Genomic DNA, 21538 nt, shown 5'->3' with positions numbered 1-21538 from the left:
CAGTGGGCGCGCCCCGCACACCGAGCTGGCTTGCCTCCTGGTCCGGTTGCACGCTGGCCACCTGTGTGTCTAACTCAGCTACATGACAAGCGCGGGCTTCTATACGGGTGGAGGGCTTTGTGATGTGTTCTCCTCATCCAGGTGATGAAGGACAAGTCTGGGCATAAAGCTGTTCCCTAGTTTGGGGATAGAGATGGGGACAACGGGCTGACGAACACAGACACGTTTAAGGGTCTGGAACGGGATGGACAGATCCACAGAGACGGTGGCCCTCGGACCAAGACGCGGGTGCTCAGAAGCCTTGGTGCCAGGCCCCTCAAGTACACGGCAAGAACCAGTGTCCCGGGCTCTCTCATTCAGGTCTTCCTGGCTGTGGCCAATTTTGAACCGAATGAAAAGGGTCAGGAGTTCTCCGTCATTTACAAATGGAGCCAGACGAAGCTGAGGTTCACGCCATACCAGAGGGTCCCCACCCACAGCGCCCGGGACTGGGAGGCCTTCAAGGTGGCCGGGGAGCACTTCCTGGCCGTGGCCAACCACCGGGAAGGTAGGCTGTGGCCGTCCACGAGGAAGGAAACCACGGGGGCAGGGCGGGGCTGACTCACCTGTGGGTTAACAAATTACAGTAAGTCACACCTGGCCCGATTCTCTGGGCTGGGCCATCTGACAGCGACGTCTGAGGCAAGCACACCTGAACACCTTCTCCCCGTCCAGGTAGGAAGACAGGTGCGCGGTATGTGTGGGTGCCTGTCCAGGAGAGTGGTTATGGGAACGTGGGCCAGACCACCTCATTTGAAACTAACCAACTAACTAACTAACTAACTGGCCTCCTCGGAGGAGGGGTTGGCTGAAACAGGTGTGAAGGTGAGCTGTTGGACCGGCAGAGGGACGGTGGTGTGGGCAGTGTGCTGGGAGAAGGATGCGGGGCGTTGTCTCGTGCCCTCTAGACACAAACTCTGTGATGCAGCGGGCACGGTGGGGGACGGGCCTGGCCGAGGCTGGGGGCCTGGTTTCTGGGCCTGTGACCGCCTGAGTGGCCGCAGCTGGCCCCTCCTGGTCGTGTAACTCCGGACAGCAGGGTCTGAGGCAGCGGGCCCTGTAGGGCATCTGCGGCCAGGGAGCTCTGTCTGTAGGGACCCCACTCATGGGCAGCGGGGCCCCAGGAGCCCGCTAACCAGTGCTCCCCAGAGAAGGAGTGTTCCGGGAGAAGCTGGCCCCACCCCACCAGGGGGGCTCCAGGGAGCACAATGTGGACAGAAGGTGCGAAGGCCTGAGCTGAGGGGACAGTGAGGGCGGCAGGGCCGTTGGGCAGGGGGAGAGGTGAGGCTGGGATCCCGTCTCTAAGACAGAAGGCCACGGGGGGAGGGGTCTGGAGCCTCCAAAGGAGGGACCCAGGGAGGGCTTTCCCGTGGGCACAGGGGCAGGGAGCGCAGGGGAGCGCAGGGAAGGTGCCCAGCGGCCAGAGGCCCGACGGCACCGGACGGACCCCCGGGCCCTGGGGCAGGTCCAGGGCAGGCTGCCGTGAGGGGATGTCTGCCTGTGGTGTGTGACGGCGGCCGCCTGGCTTGCAGGTGACAACCACAACATCGACAGTGTCATCTACAAGTGGAACCCAAGGACGCGCCTCTTCGAGGCCAACCAGACCATTGCTACATCCGGCGCCTACGACTGGGAGTTCTTCACCGTGGGGCCCTACTCGTTCCTGGCGGTGGCCAACGCCTTCAACGGCAGGTCCACAAAGCTGCACTCCCATCTGTATGTCTGGCTCTTCGGCTCCTTCCAGCTATTCCAGGCCTTCCTGGTAAGGAGCCGCGGGAGCCCCATGTCCCGCCTCCAGCAGGCCACCCGGCAGCTGGAGACGCGGGACCTGGGGACCCCAAGAGCCAGGACCAGCGCCGCCTCCAGGCCCCCCTCACCCAGGCAACACCCCCACAGGAGGCTCAGGCTGAGTCCCTGGGGCCCTGAGAAGAGCCCGACAACGAGGCGGGAGGGGGCCCTGCCCTGCCCTCCCTCTGGCACCGAGCTTCCTGGGCAGCGCTGGGTGCTCAGCGGGCCCCGTGGCCCCTGGGCGGGTGCCCTGGGGCAGCCGGGCAGCAGGCGCCTGACCTGGCCAAGTGCGGGGGCGGCCCTGCCCACTTGCACTTCAGACCGTGAGGGTCCCTCAGCTGGTTCCAAGCTCCACGGGGCAGGCTGGCAAAGCCTTTGAGTGGAGCTAGGCGTGACGAGTGTTTATCAGGGCGGGACAGGGCCGGGCGCCCCGGGGAGCCCTCTCGACTCTGGTCCTGGCCGAGGGTCCTGGAGAGGAGGCACAGGGGCTGGGCGGGGCGCACACCACCCATCTCGGGCCGCGGGGCGGGCGCTTCCCTGTTGCCGACGGAGCTGTGGGCACTCCGTCTCTATTTACTGCGATCGTCATGGAGAGCATGTCACCAGCAACATGACTCCTTCCTCCCTGGGTCCTTCCGGAACATCCCTTGCTTGTTTCTCTGGCCCCTCGTTCGCCCAGCAGAAATGCTTTGAGGGCTCTCTGCGCCCGGGGGTGGTGACTCCTTTGGCGTCGGATGTCGGGGGCAGAGGAGGAAACGCGCCGAGCGCCCCTCCTGCGGGGTCTGCAGGGAAATGGAAGGGTGGTGGGGGCTGTGCCAAGCAGCCCCCACGCTGAGACCAGCCCCGTGCAGAAAGCCCAGGGAGACTGAAAGCTGCTGGAACATTCCACACGCACCGTCTCCTCTAACACAAGCCTGGAGGCCGCCTACCGGCTGGGTCTTAAACACGAGGAGAAAGATGACGTACCAGAGCGCAGGCTCCCTCCGCGGGCGCCGCCTCCGCGGGCGCCGGCATCGCGTGTGGGAGGCGGAGCCCGGGGCGCTCAGAGAGCCCCCAGCGCAGGGACCAGGCCAGCGCGCTCTGGAGAACAGCTCCTGCTCCTTCCTCCGCCATCCAGGGCTGCGCCGTGCACACCCCGTGGTGGAGGCCGACCGGCCGCCCACCGTCTGCCTTACAGCACTCACGGTGCAGCCGGGGCGCCACGTCCAGGGTCCGCGCGGCGGGCGGCGTCCTCGGGGAGGGGCATGAGGACAAGCTGCAGAGGGGGCGGCCGGGTCCGCGATGGGCAGGCGGAAGGCGGCGGCCGAGAAGAGCCGCACTGAGTGGCCCCCGGCTGCGGTGGGCAGGAGGGAGTGGCCGGGCAGCGTGTCCGGCGCGGGGGAGGCGGGTGGCCAGAGCGACACGGAGGCACGTGTGGGAAGCCGGTTCCCGAGCTCGACCCCGAGTTTGCCAGCGGGAGGAGGTCATTCCTGGGGCTGCCATTCCTGAGAGGGGGCGCCCCAGGAGCAGTGGGACTGGGGTGGGCATGATTCCTTGCAGCCACGCACCTTCCTGCGGGCTGAGCCAGGCGGGCGGAAAATGCCAGAACCAGGAGCTTCGCCCACCTCCTCCCACTCGGTCCTCACAGCCGCGCTGTGCGCTGAGTGCTGCTGCAGTCTTCCTTTACACCCGGGGACACTGAGGCACAGGGTTCCGGACCGGCGCCTGGCAGAGCTGGGGTGGAACCAGGTGGTGCGGTCTATGGCTCTGTTCAGTGTTGGACAGAGTCCTCGAGCAGGAGCTCCTTCTCCTTCTCCTCACCATCGTGGTGAGGCCGGACCCCCAAAAACAGCTCGGCCGGCCCGGGGCAGAGTTGTCCCCCAACAACGGGCCTGGGTGTGTGTTCGCCAGTTTAGGAGAGCGTTCAGCGATGGACTGGGAGCCGACCTCGGGTAGCCACGTGGGGACTCGCAAGGAGGCCTGGACACGCAGGGCCGGCGGCTGAGGATGACGACGCGGCAGGGAGCAGCCGCATAAGGGCCTGTAGGTGACAGGCTGACGGCAGCTCGTGTGGGAACCCCGTGAGTTCTAAACAACCTCCGGTGTCACCAGAGTTGCAAGGATGCCCGGCCCGGGGAGGGGTCCGGGTGCTCGCACGTCTGGAGCCCCGCACGAGGGGCGACCACAGGAGCTGAAGGCTTTATTTTGAAGGAAGATGCAGGATGATTGCTTCCAGGTAGCTAACAGGTGGCTGGGGGACGGGGTAGCAGGCCCCTGTAGCGTCCCGAGAGCAGGGTCCCGTCGCCAGCACAGAAGGTGCTGCCTGCCGCCGTCTGGTCACCCACGCCAGGTCTTCAGCAGGGCCGACAAACCATGCATTTGGAAGGAATCGAGTTCCTGCCGTGGGTTGGGATCGCATTTGGGAGATTGTCATCCTGCGGCTACCAACACCGTGATCCTAAATCTCCTACGCTTGAACAAAAGGCCAAGTTAGAAAGCTGTCTTCGTCAAGGGCCACAACCAGATGCCGCCGCTCCTGGAGGCACCACCTGCCTCGGACAGATGCCGCCCACCACCCTCCTCATCAGTGACCATGAACGGACATCGAGGGATCCCCAGGTGTTTGGTAAAGGACCCGAAACGTGAAATAGTCAAGCTCAAGTGTAGACATACACCCGCACGGGACCAAACCAAGCTAACTCTAGGAACACAAGGAATTTTAAAAATTGTAATTGCCTTCAGGTGATTGTAATTACCCTAATTACCTTTTAAATTCTAATTACCTTCAGAAGTATTCAAGAAGACATCACATTTATAGAGTCAATAGGGAATGCCATGAAAGGACAGAGTTCTCGGGTATTAAAATTATAGTTGTCGGCCTTACAAGAAGATACTCATCAACCGGACTGGAAAATCAAGGCCAGGGAAGCTTCTAGAATGTAGAACGAGAAGATGAGGCAGACAGAGGGGATCGACCCGGGAGATCCGGAAGGAGTGACACGGGAGCAGAGAGCACTGGGGCCATCGAGGGGCTCCCCGGACCTGGGAACGCCCCATCAGCTGGGGGCGCTGGCCCTGGAGACCAGCTCAGAGAGGCTCAGGCCGCCGCGTGCCGCGGGTTTCTCACCCGGGTTCCAAAGGACACCACTTTCAGTCTGAATTCTGTGTGCCGTGCTGTGGGCGGGAGAAGGAGCCCAGGCCACTACAAGTGTCCGTGGCTTCCCGCCACCAAGGGTTAGTCCTCACCGGGGTGAAGCGCCACGAGGGTCCCCGGGTCTCCTCTGCCATGCGGCTGCTCCATCTGTGGGGAGGCGGGAAGCCCCCACTGGCCATCACCCCCAGCTCAGTGTCGGCGCCCATTGGCCAGCACTGGTCACATGAGCCAGCGCAGCTGCATGGGACCCGGGAAGTGTGGGGGGGGGTGTCCTCGAGGTGTGCACCTGCACACATGGGAGTCTCCAGACACAGGGAGTCAGAATCGGAACTGTGGCTCCAACCAAGGACGGGGGTGAAGGCAAGTTCCAGCAGGACAGTCCCGATGGCCTGAGGGGGAGAGTCCAGGATTAGGGAAGAGGACAACTGCGTGGACGCGTGGGCTGACAGGTGTGAAGACAGGATGGAAGAATGAAGGTGCAGGCATGACCTGCATGTGGGGACCGTCCCCAGGGGTGGCACGGAGCTCCTCCCGCCACTGAAACCCCCAAGAAGGGCTAGGCTCTGCGGGAGTGACATTGGGAGGCGGCCAGGGCACCGTAAGTGCCGACAACGACATCTCGATCCTGGAGTCACCCTGTGGACAGAGTCTGCAGGCTTGGTCTGGGGTCCGACCCTGAGTACTTATGTTGGGGTTCCTTAGTAGAGGGACAAGGGCAAGGGGAGGTGAAGGAGGGTAGGGGCCCCATATCGTCTTCCTAGAGCTCCAGGAGTCAGAGGGGTCTCCCTGGGGCCCCTTAATGGGGACAGTCACCCACAGCCCCCAGGCAGGGGCCCAGGCCCGGCACGGCAGGCTGGGCTCCCAGACCAGCAAGACCGGATGGCCGTGGGCCCTGCCCTGTGCTTGGGGAGTGGTTTTTCCTGTTCCTGACAGCCTCATGCCAGAAACCCTGGGATTTCCACCGATGGCAACCCTTCTTGCCTCCCCCTCTGAAAAGCCTTTCTGCCATTTGCAGAGCAAATATTTAAAGGGAGGTCTGCGGTTGCCCTCGCTTAGCTGGCTCATGAGTCCCCTTCAGGTCCATTTCACAGATGAGGACACTGAGGTGGGAAGTGAGGGGACCCAGCCGGGGATACAGGTGGTGCGTGGAGGAGCCAGTCCATCCATGCAAGGCCCCATCGTTTGGGGGGGGAAGCCTGAAGTCTGGCCCGGGGCCCTGGAAGGGGTCCCTGGGGACGTGTGTCTCCTCACTGTGCCCGTGTGTGCGGCTTGTCCCTCTGAGAGACTCCCAGCTCTCTATCAGTAGGGTCAGGACAGGAGGCTGAGCGTTGCTGAGCGGACTCACCCAGGGTCGTAGCCCGCTCTGGAGGGCAGGTAGGAGACGTTCCTGGAACGTGGCTTCAGGACTCCATCCTCAGCCACATTGATGGTACACAAGCCAGCCCCGAAGGTAGCGGCCGGTCTGCGGGGGGCTGTCCCAGGAGCCAGAACTCTGGGGGCTGCTGTCCCCCGACCTTGCAGGCTGCCGAGGGAGGCCCCGGGGCGGCCAGCAACTTCATATCCTGCCCAAAGTCCTTCCCTTACACGCCCCATCTCCTCACGCCTCGATAGCGCCTCAAACCCCAGAAAATCCCACTTTCATGTTTTGCCAGCATTTTTCACATTGTGTTTAAATCCTTTTAGGTCCTGGCATTGCCTTAGTGTGTTTACTGTTTGAAGTTTTGCAATATCTTTGTGACCATGAGCTTTGAAGCAGGCAAGCCTGGGTGCTTTGAAAGCCTGTGTGCTCGGAGAGGTGCTGACCTCGTGGGGGCCTTTTCTGGACATGGGGGGCAGAGGGTGTTTGAGGAGCGTGCACACGGACTGTGCTGGGAAGGAGCCGGGGGGCGGTGGGCGTCCAAGTTCAGCTCAGGAGGAAGCCCCGGCTGTCCAGGCTTTGTGGCCAATGTGAATGGGAGGCTGGCTGCTCACCCTGGGACACATTCTCCAGCCCCACCTCTCTCACCAGGAATTCCAGAACCTTCCTGCAGGTGGCAGAGACCAAGGCTCCAATGACTTGGCTTCATCATCTTAGAGCAAAGGAGGCCGGAGCTGGGTGTGTCCAAGAAGGCACAAACTCCATCCACGGGAAATCCACCCGCCAGCTGCTGGGATTTCTGCCCCCTGAGCTCACTGGCTGTGGGGCCTGTGGTCACGGTCATCAAATGTGGACCCAGCGTGGGGGGGGAGGGGAGGGGAGGGGGAGCAGTTGACCACGTCGGGGTTTGTTGCCCAGGAGGCGGCCTGATGGGTGTGAGGGGCCGGCCGAGTGCCCACGGGACCCCGGGCGGAGAGAGTCTGAAGTGCAAGGGACTCGGGGCATCTGGCAGGGGGAGGGACGGGCAGAGGTGCTGCCCGGTGGTCAGCGGGTGTGTGGGGGCGGTGGGTGAAACTGGGGGCTTCTCAGAACTTCGTTTCCACAGAGCATGTAAACATCCAGGAAGGAGTCGGAAGACAGGCAAGAACACTGGGTTGAGATCTGCACCTGAGAGCTGGGTGGTGTGAATGCCCCTCGGCAGTCAGCACTGCTGGACGGCCCTGGGAAGGGGGCTTCCTCCTGGTGCCTTCTGTTTGCTCAGGGGGCAGGCAGCCGGGGAGGGGGCCCAGAAGTCGGCCAGGGAGGGTGCCCCCTCCAGCCTCCCAAGATGGGACGCTCACCCACCCTGGCCAACTGCCTGCTGTGAGGACAGCGGCATCCCCACCCCAGAGCCCTCTGGGGGGGCGGCCTGTCTCCCCCTGGCAACACGCCCTGCCTCCCTGTTCGGCTCCCCAGGCACTCCCAGACCTCGATTCTTTGCTCCATCGAAGCCAGAAGCCAAGGGCCTCCTGGCCCAGCCTGATCCTCTGATTACTGGGAGCCCACCCACCCTTGAGGGAGGCCATCAGGGGCTCCAGGGGCACCTGGCTGCCGAGTCCCCAAAGCGCCATCATCCTGGCCAGGCGCTCGGGCAGCCTGCCAGGCACTGTGCCAGGGGCTGTCGGGGCAGGCACCAGGGGAATTCCGCTGGGAAGGGGGAGCCTGCCCAGCCCAGCAGGTGCCCGGCCACCTCACCAGGTGCCAGGCAGGGTTTGGCAGGGCTGTTTGATGTGGGAATTTCTTCTCTCTCTGATGAGTCCCTAATGCACCTAGAACTCAGGAGCCGCCTGACATCAGGCCCCAGGTCCCCTGTGCCCCCTGCCCAGGCTGGCGCAGCCGTGGGCAAAGACGCTCCCCACTCTGGCTTCCAAGCGGGAGGAGCCCGGCCTATGGCTGAGGGCGCAGGTGTTGGCCCTGTTCTGTGAGGGGCTCTGGCAGCCCTGTGTGGGGAGGAGGGGTCATTGACGGCCAGCGGCTGCGACCCCGGGGGGGCCTCCTGTGGGTCTCTGCCACCCTCTGCCCACATGAAATACCGGATGCCTAGTTCAGTTTACATTTCGGGTAAATGATGAATAATTTTTTAGTAAAAGCGTGTCCCCAGTAGTGCATGGGATACACACAGGCTGAAAAATCATTGTTTATCTGGAATTCAAACTGAATGAGATACCCCTGTCCTTGCAGTATTGGGGGGGACACACGGACCGGAGGCAGGATGAGGACCCCTCTAAACCACACACACACCTGAGTGCTCCTTCCTGCTGCCAGCCACACCCTCGGCCTTCCTCCTTGCCTATGGGACCTCCTCTGCCCATGCTCCCGGAGCTGCCCACAGCCCCTCCTCAGCCCCCCATCTGCACCATGCTGGGACTGAAGACAAGGGAACAGGCTGAGGGTCACGCAACTTGGAGCTGGGAGGAAGCCCTGGCACCTGGGGAGAGCCTCTCCTCAGACCACCTGCTGGCCACTTGTACTGCAAGGGTGTGCACGTGTGTATGCATGTGTGCAGGTGTGTGCATGTGTGTACACAGGTGCACGAGCATGCATGCAGCACGTAGAGTTGTGTGTGTGTGCACGTGTGTGCCTGTGTGCGCATGCAGGCACGTGCAGGTGTATATGTGTTCAGGTGTGGATGTATGCATATTGGTGCACGAGTGTGCAAGCACACGAAGGTGTGTGCACGTGTGTGCCTGTGTGTGCATGCACGGATGTGTGTGGGTGTGTGTATGCAGGCACGTGCAGGTGTGTGTACACACATGTACATGCAGGCACACATGTGTATATGTGTGTGTGGATGTGTGTGCGTGTGTGCATGCAGGCTTGTGTAGGTGTGTGTACACGTGTGTGCATGCAGGCACGTGCAGGTATATGTGTGTGCATGCGTGCACATGAGTGTGCATGCAGTCACACTTAGGTGTGTGTGCATGTGTGGATACATACGTGTGTGCGTGCAGATTTGTGCATTTACAAGCGTGCAGTTTCCCAGCGGCGTGGTTTCCTCCACACAGGGCTAGAGGGAGCCTGTGGTCTGGCGGGCTGACGACTCCCATGTGGCTTCTGCGGAGTCGCAGAGCTGCCCTGTGGGACTCTCTGAACAGATGTAGGTCCCTAGCAGGTGTCCTGTGGACAATGCTGACGGCTCCATGGACCCCAAGTGTCTCTGAGCCTGCATGGATGCTGTGAGGCGGCCCCAGGGACAGAAATAGTGCCACCTCATGGAGCCGCAGTGAGGAGAGGACACACTCATCCAAAGGAGCCTTAGCCCAGGTCCTGGAGCCTGCAAGGAGTCAGTGACCACCAGGTGTCGGGCCCCTTTGTCCTTGTCCTAGTGAGTCTTGTTCTTTTAGCTGAAACCTGTTTCTGCTCCTCAGGACCGGCCAGACCCGTTTCTGGAGGCCCTGGACTAGGAGCCCATTCAGGGGCTGCGGGAGGACTGTTCTCCGCCACCGGCCGGTTGGCTGGGCCACGGCAGACAATGGCACCCTCTGCTGGGCGTGGAGAAAATACCACCTCGGCCCGCAGAGTCTGTTCTCTGCCCCGTGGCTGGGGTTGGCCGGTCGTCAGGGGGACAAGCAGACAGGCTGGGCCGCACACCCCGAGTTTGCATGTGGGGACAGCGACATCCAAGCAGGTGACAGATGTGCCAAGGAGAGGGAGGCACGTGAAGCCTGGCCCTGGCTGGTCTGGAATGTGAGATGTCCCTCGAGCACAGGCCTCTCTGGGCATTGGGACGCAGTGGTGGACCCAGGGTGCTCCTGCAGCGCAGCCAGCTCCGGTCCAGCCGGGACAACCCAGGACCGCACAGGGAGGACCTGCCCCCAGGCAGGACGCACTGTCCCCAGGGAAGCAGCCCAGTCCCCAGCCTACCCACTGCATGGCTTTGGGCATCCCTGTGTCCCTGGGCCCGGGCCCTAGTTGATGCAACAGAAATCCTCTGAGACCACGGCCCTGAGCATGACCCCAAAATGTACAGGAGGGAGGGTGCTAACAGCTACCTGCTGCCCAAACACGAGGAGTGTCCCTGTGTGAGGGGGCACGGCGGCCGGTGGGGATGCCTTCTTTAAGGTATGGGGGCGACTTCCTGCCCTCGGCTTGCTGCAGGAGCTACACAGCAAAGGGACGTGCCTCAGACGGACCTAAAGTCCTGAAAACCGATCTCTTTCTTGCTTCGGGAGAGGCTGTGGAACACGGACCCTGGATGTGTTATCCCATGCCGATTGGGCAGCAGGAAAAGCTGAAAGTTACCCTTGGGGGGAAGGAACGGACCGTCCGCCTCCCACCCGTGCCCGGGGCCTCACGCGCTGCCGACCCCATGCTGTCCTCCCTCGCGCGGCTCCCCCTGTGCCCCTCCGCAGGGCAGGTGGACCTGGAGGGCACCGAGCGCCTCCTCCGGGCTCTGCCTTGGCCACACGGAGGGTCCAAGATGAGGAGGACACGTTGGCCTCTGCCAGTATTTTTGGTTTTACACATTTGGTATGAAGCGGTCTCTCCGTGTCTTCAAGGTTGTAATTCTGGGGACCAGAGACAGTGGGCACGTCCCCACCCCCCCATTTGCTGGCTTCCTGTAGTTTCATTTGTGAAATGTCTATTCAGGTCTTTGCCCACATTTTACTTTTTCTTGCGTCTTCATTACTGGTGTGCAGGAGTAACAGCTGGAACACCACAGGGTCCCCGCCACCTGTGCACGCTCCGCGGGCCACGTGCGCCCCGAGCTCACCTCCCCGGGGCCGCGCATCGCCCGCACACCCTCGCCTGCCCCCGCGGCCGCCTCCAGCCTTCCCCGTAAAGCGGCCCCCCTGGCAATTCGTTCTGTCGGTCTGTCTGAAAATGACCTTAGCTGGCCTTCATTTGTGAAGGCTATTTTCACTGGTTTTAGAATTCAGGGCTTACATGGTTTCTGTTCGATGATGCTGAGGATGTTTTTCCGTGGACACTGAGCTTCCCTCGTCCCCGGTGTCGCCGTGCCCTGCGGTCCCGGACGTGTCTTCTCCCGCTGCCTTCAGGCTTCTCGCTCTGTCTTCTTTGTCAGCTGCCTGTGTCCAGGCGTGGATCTTTGTATTTATTCTCCTCTGGGTCTCTGATCTTCTTGGATCTGTGGTTTGGTGTTTTTAATCAAATTTGGAAATATTTTAGCCCTCATGCATGTAAATGTTTCCTTCTGTCTCCTTTTCCTTCCCTTTGGGGACTCCACTCACCTGTGGGTTAGGTCACCTCATATCATCCCATGGAGCATGGGTTCTGTTCACGTGTATGAGAACCTTTTTCCCCCTTTGTGTGCTTCCGTTTGGGTAATTCCTGTTGGTGTCCCTTCGGTTCCCCGATTGTCCCTTCTGGCCGGCCGGGGGGCTGTCGGTCCCATCCCGTGAATGTTTGAATCTAGATATTACATTTCAGTCACGGGATTGCTCTTCAGCTGCTGCAGTGTTCACAGCTGCCCAGACATCCCCATTCCTTGCTCACCGCGTGCGTATTTCCCCAGAGGCTCTTGTTGTACTCATCGGAGAGTCTGCGTCTGCCAGCTTCAGTGTTTGTGGCTGCTGGTACATTTCTGTTCAGTTTTTCTCTCAGTTGTAGATCACACCTGCCTTCTGCATGAGCCTCTAGCCTCTCGACTTGTTTGTCCCTGGGTCCCTGGACGCTGGCCCCAGGTGTGCAGCTCAGGAGCTGGACAAAAACTTGAGAGAGGTTAACATGGCGACACTGGGGCTCCCCCTTCCAGGGCTCCCTCCTCTCTCGGATATTCCCCTGCCATTTCTAGCCACTTTGGAAGCTCCAGACTCTCTCCTGGGGACCCCCAGCCAGCCAGCCTGTCGCACCCACTCGAGTGCCGTGGTCATGTGGCGTGGGGTGAGGAGTCCTCAGAGGGAAAGTCAGACAAACATGCACCATGTGCCTGTGATTCCCTTGGTTCAGGGGTCACGGCCCCTCCAGTGTCTGCTTGCCCTTGGCCACTGTCCAGAACCTTCAAAAGGTTGCCCGCACAACTGCATTTGCAATTGCTGTCAGCAGGAGGGCCATGGTAGCCTGCATCAGAAGCTGAAAGTCAGGAGGCAAACTTTCAAAGACAATTTCAATGCAAAGTGAGCCACTGGAGCTTCTGCAGCCCATGGGGACAGATGGGGTCAATGGAACCCCCTTTCTGCTGACATGGGAACGGAGAGCCCGGCAGTGTCACTCCTGAGCCTGTGGCTCAGGCTCCCCGAGGGCGTTTGCATGCTCTTCCATCAGCCACAGACCCACCACGGGGAGCCATGCTCTCCCTCTCCTGCTCGACCCCCACCATTTGTGGTCTTCCTATGTGGTTGCCCAAAGGGCCTCTCCCTGCACTGACCCTTTGTTTCCCCAGAAAAATGTCTCCACCCATTTCCACCCCCACCCTCTCCCTTCAAGGCTCAGACTCAGAGCCTGGATCTGGACTCCTCTGGTCCTCTCCTTCCCTGTGAACCTGCACCACCATAATCCTGAGATGCTGGCCACATCCTAGACATAAACGTCCTCCTCGTGAGCCCCACGTGCAAATCAGTTCATGCAGCTTGAGCTCTGGGCAAAGGCTCCACAGCTCACCATTCGCATACCAGCCTTGTTTCTCCATGCACACCTCACCCTCGAGGCTGATAAGAGATTTATGGAGGAACAGCATGCACGGGAGCCCAGAGATGGAGCTGTTGATGGAGTCCAGAGAAAGCCTCAGTCCAGGGACAGCATGTGGTCCAAAACACAAGTGTCTAGAGGTTGCTTCGGAGGTCAGAGCTGGGACTGGAGGAAGCAGGGAGGGCTCCCTGGAAGAGGTGTTTCAGCAGCTGGACCTTGCAGGACGGGCAGCAACGGGGGTAGGGGAGTGGGAGGCACGGAAGGCTGAGAAGCACTTTGCACAGATGAGCTCTTTGGGTTTGGGTGCGTTTGGGCACCCACACTCATGACAGGGGTGGTGGTAGTGAGGCTGGGAAATGAGCAAAGCCAGACGGGGGAGCGCCGCCGGTCCGAGGTCTGTCGTGCCGTGGGTGCCCGAGCCGTGTCTGTGGGTTAGCTGTGTGGCCCCGGGGCAGCACTGGGACACTGCTGAGGGTCGCCTGTCCCTCCTTCTCGCTCTGTCCCAGACGTTCGGCGCCGCGGACTGGGAGGTTTTCCACATTGGAGAGAGGGTCTTCCTCGCAGTCGCTAACAGTCACAGCTACGACGTGGAGATGCAAGCGCACAATGATTCCTACGTCGTCAACTCGGTCATCTATGAGCTGAATGTCACCGCGCAGACCTTCGTCAAGTTCCAGGAGATTCCCACCTGCAGGTGCGCCTCGCGGTGGGGGCGGGTGGGAAGGGCAGGGCCCACGGAGCAGCAGGGCCCACGGAGCGGCTCAGCCGGAGCCTAGCACGCGATCCCGGAGCCGCGCTCAGCGGCTCTGACGTGCATGCGTGTCCGCATCTGTCGGGGTGCACTGTGGCCTCAGGGCACCACATGTGCAAACCTCCTCCAGCCACAGCTGAGTGACTCTGGGGCTCCTATTTGTCACCTTGGCTCTACCTGCTTTCCAACTGTGTGCTCTGTTTGTTTGTTTGCTGCCGTTCAGTGATTTTTATTAAATCCACAGATCTGTGCAACCATCACCAGGGGGTTTTAGGCCGTTTTCATCACCCCAAGAGGAAACCCCCTACTATTCAGCTGTCACCCCCACCCCCGCCCCAGCAGCCAGCCATCTACTTTCGTTCCCAGTCCTGGACGTTTTGTCCATGTGGAATCATGTGGGAGGCTACCTCTGGTGCCCGGCTGCTCTCCTCGGCCGCGGCCTCAAGTTTCCTCCACATGATGGCTTTTCCCAGCTGAGCGATATTCCATCATATGGGTGGATCCATTCGTGGACCCCATCCCTCACCCGCTGTTGGACATTTGGGTTCTTTCCACCTTTGACCGAATGGCGTGGCTCCGCAGAATGGAAATACACCCGCTTTGGGGGCCCAGCAGGGACTCACGGCCCGACGGCTCACTTCCTGCTGCGCTCAAGCAAACCCGGCGTCTGGTAGGAGCCGCGATGCAGACAGTGTGACCTTCTCCCCATCTCGGCCGGCGGACGGATGCCCGCGGCACCGCATGCCTGCCACTTGCGGCTGCGCCTCGGGGAGCACAGCAGGGGCTGAATCACAGAGTCAATACTGGTTATAATCATTACTTCGGGGCTGAATCATAGAATCATAGCTGGTCGTTACTTGAGGTGGCCCAGATACAGTCCTGCTGGTGGAAGAGGGTAGAGGTGGGGCCCCTGCTGGCCTCAGCCCTGCCCCCGAGTGTCCCAGGGGCCCATTTGAGGCCCCTGCTCAAGGCCAGCACCCTCGGTCCCCACAGGGAAGGGACCCGGAGGCAAGTGTCCACTGAGAGAGGGTGGCCTTCTGCCTGAACAGGCCGCAGCTCTGAGTGGCTGCACGCAGACACACAGGCCTGGCCTCCAGCGCCCAGCTGAGCCCCGCTTGCTGCATGCGGGGGGCCCGGCTTCCCCACCTCAGAAGAATGCAGTGCGTGGGTTTGCAGTAAGAAATACAGCTTCTGAATGTAGGAGAACGTTTCTCTGTCGGTCCCCAAACCGGTATCAGGCAAGGAGCCACGGGGCAAATGGGTGACCTCACAGCCAGTGTCCTCAAACCCTGCCTCCGGGGGGGGGGGTCCTGCACGCCCTCCTGGAGTGACCACAGGCTTGGGACCTCTTCTCTGATTCCTTCCACTGCTTTAGATTGAGAGATTTGGCCCACATTCCACCGCAGCACTGAGCGAGCCCACCGTCCACGGATGGATGAACAGATGAGCAAACGGGTCCCTCCACATAGCGGGGTATCAGCCAGGCTTAAAGGGAGGGACAGTGACCCAGGCCACCACACACAGACCCTGGGACACCATGCTCAGTGAGATGGGCCACCACTAAATACGGTGTAACTCCACCCATACGAGGCCCCCCGAGCACTTGAACTCAGAGACGGAGGGTAGGGTGGGGGCGCCAGGGCTGGGGGAGCTGGTTAGTGTTTAACGGGGACAGAGGTTGGGTTTGGGAAGGTGAGAAAGTCCTGCAGACGGATGCTGGTGATGGTTGCACGGTGTTATGAACGTACTCAGCACCACTGAACCGTACACTTGAGGATGGTTAAGATGGCACATTTCATGCTAGTTGTATTTTATAAATTTTAAAAATGTTTAAAAAAATTTTAAACAACTGGTTTGCACTTCCCTGGAATAGACCCTATTCAACGTGTGAGAAAATCGCTCTGGATCTTGGGGTGGCATGGGGCCCCTGGGTTCTGGGATTAGGAGGACTAGCTTGGAGCCAGTGCCCTGGGGTTCACTCACGTCCGCTCCCCTGTCTCCACAGTGCTCTGGACTGGGAGTTTTTCTCAGTGGGAGAAGATTATTTCCTGGTGGTTGCAAACTCCTTTGATGGAAACACCTTCTCTGTAAACAGTATTATTTACAGGTAAAGAGCCTCCAAAGGCTGCCCCCTTCCTCGTCACCTGAGTTTCCCTGGGGGGTTGGGGGGCTCACCTTCCTGCAGGGCAGGTGACCACCCGCTGTAGCGAGCTGCAGGCTGAGCCTGGGTCACGCCCTGGGGTGGGACAGGTGGCCCACAGATCACACTGACGCTTGCCACCTCTGCATTCTGGCCCATGCTACAGACTTCCGACACCGTACTTTGAGAGTTCTTGGTAATTTATTCTATGAGATGTTCCCGTCCAGGACCGTGGTGGGTCTCTCCCTTTACCCCTTCAATACACGTTTGCGTGTCCTCATATAGGTGCTGGGCCTTAGCATTAAATTCGCTCTGGGAGGCTTTCAAGTTTTGTGAGTACAACACCTGGGGCCTTTTCCTTTCCATTTCCAGCTGCTTGTCATGAGTTAACTGTTGTGTTTAGCCGCCCAACCAAATTATCATCTCAGGTCTGCTAGCTTTTCTTAAGAAGAGTCTCATGGAACTTCTAGGGGTATAATTACATCCGTGAGTACAAGCCACTCTGCCTCTTGATCTCTAATGTTTGTGCTCCTTACTAGTTTTCTTAATTAGCTAGAAATTCCAGAACAATCTCGACGGCTCAGGAAGCTGCCGTCTTCCCAGCGCACGGGACTGACTTCAAGTGTTTGCGTCCATAATAGCACACGAGTTGGACTGCAGTTTTCTTTTGGGGACTTACCCTTATCCCATTTGATCTGGAGCCCAACTCAATAAATACACACGCAGAGTTTTCCACCTACACCCACGGACTGGGGTAGTTCAGATAGTAGGATCTGTTTTCTCTGCGGTTAGCTTAAACTCTGCTATAAAGCTGCCTGGGCTTGGCTTCTTTCCAGGGGTGTCTCTCGAGCAACTTCCCCGATTTCTCCCATGGTTACTGGTGCAACCAGGCTTTTCACCTCCTCTCCAGACAATCTGGGTCGTCCGTATCTTACTAGAAAAACCATTGATTTTCTTTAGACCTTCTAACTTATTAGAAAGTAGAGTTTTCAACATGACAAAGGAGTGTTAAAATTCATGTGGAAGAATAGATTTTCAAAGGTCGCCAAGAAAATTTTGGAAAAGAATAGTGAAGGAGGCTCCCGTCGCTTGGAGACAGCAGATGGTTTCTGCCGAAAGCAAGCGTGCAGGTGGAGTAGCGCACAGCCCAGAGGAGAGCCCGCGGTTTACGTCCTGTAATGCGACTGGTGTGTTTCTAGTCAATGGGAAAAGGACGCGTACTTGCAGGTAACTTCCTGTCTGTCTGGAGGAAAACAAAGCTGTAGCCTGCTTCATATTATGTAGAAAAATAAACTTCACAGGGTTTAACAATCTAAATGTAAAGACTCAAACAGCAGAAACATTAGCGGAAAGGCTAAGGCGACTTTGACCACGCAGTTGCACGGGAGGTCTCGGGGACCTCCTCAGATGAGGCCGGCGGAGGCCACCAGGGCGACTCCCTAACCTTCAGGGTTTCTGCGGAAAAGGCATCCCGTTCAAAATCAAAGAAAACAACTGACCACACATTTGACAGAAAAGCAACCCGTACAAATGGATAAAAGACTGTCTTTTTTTTTTTTTAAGATTTTATTTATTTATTCATGAGAGAGAGAGAGAGAGAAGCAGGCTCCCAAGGAGCAGGGAGCCCGATGTGGGACTCGATCCCAGGACCCTGGCATCATGACCTGAGCCGAAGGTAGACACTTAACCGTCTGAGCCACCCAGGAGCCCAGATAAAAGACTGTCTTAATTGGGAGACATGGACAAGGATATGAACAGGAATGACAGGAAGAAAATGCAAAAACCGTGAGTGAGCATGAAGAGCTGTTTCCTCGAAGCTGGAGGACGCACACGGAGGCCGTCAGGACAGGAACCACCCAGCCTCCCCGGGAAGCCACCTGGACAGATACCCAAACGAAAACACTCCTGCCCTTTGACCCAGGCGCCCCGCCCTAGGGACTCCACCGTCGGGAACCACGGCCGTGGATCCCTCTGGGGGGCAAAGCCTAGAACCGCTGACTCTGCGGGAGGCATGACGGCGGGCTGGGGGGTGGGGTCAGGTCGTCCAGCGCCAGGAGCTGCTACCCCCTTTGAAAACAAAGGGACGCCACGCTGGTGTGGTGACAGGTGTGCGTTTGGGGCGCGCGCTCGCTGTGCACACCGGCCCCAGGAGTGAGGGGAGGTTCCAGCTCAGCCCCGACAGTTAACCTTCTGGCACGGCCAGGATCCTGTCCACGTCGCCCCACCCAGAGCTGCGGGGTCTTGGACAGGGCAGGGGGCCCATTCCAGGCCTCAGTTTCCCTCTTTGCAGGCTGAGTATGGCGCGGGTGGGGGGGTGGGCGGAGGGACAGGCGCAGGCCTGGAGAGGGCGCCACTGCGCTTCCCCGCTCAGCCTGCAGGGGCGAGGCTGACCGCGTGTCTCTCGCAGGTGGCAGGGCTACGAGGGCTTCGTGGCCGTGCACAGCCTCCCGACCTTCGGCTGCAGGGACTGGGAGGCGTTCCGCACCGCGGCCGGCTCCTACCTCCTCTACTCCAGCGCCAAGGAGCCCCGCTCCCGCGTACTGAAGCTGAGGACGGGCTGATGGCACCCCTGCACCCCACACAGAGGCCTGGGGAAGCCAGCGTTCGGCCGTCCCCGACCCACACCCAGCGGGGACACCTGTCCGCCTCGCTGTCCTGGTAACCGTGGCGGCCAGCCGGGGCGGCCGGGCAGGTGGCCCGCTGGAGCCCCGTGCTGTCCTGCAAGTCTGCGCGTCCTGCAGGGAGTTCTCTTTAAAAGGAAAGTTCACACAAAATGTTACCTCAAAACCAGCGGGGCCCCATCACCGTCCGCGGTGGCCCTCTCCCGGCTGCCCTGACCAGCCCAGATGCGGAAGCGGGCTCAATGCTGTTTTAGTGTTTTGTACCAGCTATTTATTGTATTCTATCTGTACAGAAATATATTTATGACGCTCTTTACCCAAAGCATGGCAGTGTCTGCGTGTGTCTGGGGGACAGCCCTCCGTAAACAGGTCACAGGGCGGCAGGACGCACTCCACCACCGCAGGGCCATGGGCCTTTGAGGCTCTAGTCCCCCAGATCTACAGGGAGCTGCTTCCTCTGGCCTCAGTTTCCCCAGGAATGCAGTGGGGGTTGGTTTAGGTGAGGAATCGCAAGGGGTGCGGGTCAGGTGTCCCACCCGTGGGAGACCGGGCCCGTCCATGGGGTCCGTGTGGCTGGGCACGCTGGCCGGCTCCCCGGTCCCTGCAGCTGGCCTCGTGGGCATGCAGGATGAACTTAGAACGCCTCCTCGGGGCCGTGCTGGCTCAGCTCCTCTCAAGTCTGACGCCCCAACCCTGTAGCAGGTGGGGGCCTCCTGCTTCCCTGGGAGCCGGGGGATGAGGGGAGGTGCCCTCACCACGAGGTGCCCTCCCTCCTCCAGACAGGCCTCCTGGATGTAAATCAATGCTGTGTGCTGGAGGCTTTGCTGGGGAGGCCCCGTGGGGTCCGCACACAGCCGGGAGACCGGGGCTGGGGTGAGGCCAGGCCATTGCCGTTACTCTGGGAGAGCGAAGGCCTGGGAGGGGATGTGGAGCCAGGCTGCTCAGGGGCCCACGCTTGTTTCAATGCTCTGCCGCTTCTGTCTTGAAATTCTCGGTGATCTTTGCCCAAGATCACAGAACAAGGGGCACAGTGTGGCTCCAGCGAGCCGGAGTCTGGCTCCCCAGGGCCACATGCGTATGAAACCGAGTGCCCATCCTACCCACTCCCAGGAAGGAAAGCTGGGCCTCAGGTGGGCCAGATGGGGATTCCAGGACTGTAACCTGGGCCCTTTTCACTTCCAAAAGCTGGGATTTTTCTAGAGCCCCCTTCAGGCCAGTGAGTGGGCTGTGTGCCTCAGGGAGGGCTGGGGCTGATCTCGGATAGGATGTCCCTCCCAGGCAGAACCACAAAGGACAAGGGGTGGGGTTCTGGGGCCCCAGGGTGTCTGGGCCATGTGCTATGGTGACAGCCGTGGGTCTGCTGGTCCGGGGAAGCCGGCTGAGGGTGCCACATAAAAATGCAGGACCTCCAGTTATATTTGAATCACAGATAAACAACAGGTGCTTTTTTTTAGTTGACATAGATCCCCAATACTGCACAGAACGTATACTAAGGGATGTTTGTGGTTTACTGGAAGTTCAGATTCGAATGGGCGTCCTGTGCTTTGGTTTGCTCCATCTGTCTGCATTCCTTGGAGGGGCTGTGGTGGATGGGACCCTCTTAGGGTCTGCTGGTGGGGACGGGTCCTGATTTTATCTGAGACGTGACACAAGGAGGAGAGTCAAGGCAATCACGGGCTGGGGTGGTCGCCCCGCAATGACTCTATGCGTCAACTCAGAGGGTGTTTCTGGGGGAGATTAACACAAGTCAGAGGCCTCTGGGTAAAGCAGATGGCTTTCCACAAAGCAGGGTTCTCCCCAGTCAGGGGGAGGCAGGGTTGGAGGAACCGAGCAGCCTCCCCGAGCAAGGGGGATTCTCCAGCAGACCGCCTTCAGACTAGAGCTGCACCTAGAGCAGCCTCTGAAACCCTCTGCACCTTGTGACAAAGCTCTTCTCCCTCCCAAATCCGTCCTGTCGGTGCGGATGCTCTGCAGAGAGAGCCCTGGCGAGCACAGTGGGATGACAGACAAAGCACTCAGGAGTCAGGACGTCTTGTGTTTGGTTCCACGTGCTATTTCCCAATCACCCAGCCTCAGTTTACCCACGGGGGAGGGCCAGCTGGGCACCGTCCCACGCAGCTCCTCTCTCCCTGGAGTGACCTGGACAGACATGCGCCAGCTTCCTCTCGGCCCGGCTGGGCTCGCTCTGGTGTCTGGCTCGCCCTGGGGGCCAGGGACTGGGGGCCGGGGGCCGGGGTGGCCCCCAGGGAGGAAGGAGGCAGGTGACGCAGCGGCACACAACAGTGGGAGCAACCGCATCCCTGCCCGGGGCTTCACCCTCAAACAGTGCCACCACGTCCTTGGCATAATATCTGATCTCTGTTCTCCTGGGTGGAAACAGAAAAATGTAAATCAAGATTTGTTTAAATTATGAATGCAAACAAGAGGAGAAATGGGCAGAACGTTAAAATATTTACATCTTTTCCAGTAAGCTCTTCTGGTTTCTGTCCTGTTGAACGTTTGCAAGGCAGCATGCGGTTTCGTGTGCATTTGCGTGTGATTTGACGTGGCCACGTTCTTGTCATATTGGCAGCCATGCTGTACTTCATCGGGGCAATAGTCTGGGGTTGGCCGAGCCGGGCATCTTTTGTCAATCCATGGGATTCTCTTCAAGGGCCTTCACTGATAAATAAGGTCATTTCTTCGAAGTCGTGTTTTCCGGGAGAAATACTGTCTGTGGCAGTTTCTGCCGGCCCTCCCCACTTCCAGGCTCCCTCCTAAACCCGAACAAGGCTCAGCACGACCAGTCCCATCAGCGCAGCCAGGATGGGACTTTGCCGCTTTCACAGTCTGTCAGGTCAGTAAGTGGAGGAGTGCTGGCCAGTTCCTCGAGCACTGCGGTCATTGCTTCCGGATGATGGGCTCCTCTTCCAGGCACCTCTTAACCTCACCACCACCAACACAGCCCTCGGCCTCTGCCACACACACGCACACCCTCCCATATGCACACCCACTCATGCACACACACGCACACCCCACTCTCACACACATACACACACATGCATGCACACACATGAGCACACCCATGTAGACCCCACTCTCA

The 21538-nt window shown here is 59.7% G+C and overlaps 1 protein-coding gene across 1 annotated transcript in view; it reads left to right on the top strand.

Moving 5' to 3' along the window:
* TSPEAR (thrombospondin type laminin G domain and EAR repeats) overlaps positions 1-18396 on the top strand; it is a 91924-nt gene extending 73528 nt beyond the window's left edge. Inside the window, exons 7-11 of the mRNA XM_044918922.1 lie at positions 361-547; positions 1572-1801; positions 13451-13638; positions 15701-15802; positions 18243-18396. Of these exons, the coding sequence (XP_044774857.1) occupies positions 361-547; positions 1572-1801; positions 13451-13638; positions 15701-15802; positions 18243-18396 (861 nt within the window). The remainder of the gene's footprint in view (positions 1-360; positions 548-1571; positions 1802-13450; positions 13639-15700; positions 15803-18242) is intronic.
* Positions 18397-21538: the final 3142 nt, after the last annotated feature.

The sequence above is a fragment of the Neomonachus schauinslandi genome, chromosome 1 (assembly GCF_002201575.2).
Source record: "Neomonachus schauinslandi chromosome 1, ASM220157v2, whole genome shotgun sequence".
Taxonomy (NCBI): Eukaryota; Metazoa; Chordata; class Mammalia; order Carnivora; family Phocidae; genus Neomonachus; species Neomonachus schauinslandi.
The sequence above is the reverse complement of the archived record's forward strand: the minus strand, read 5'-3'. Positions and strand labels throughout refer to the sequence as shown.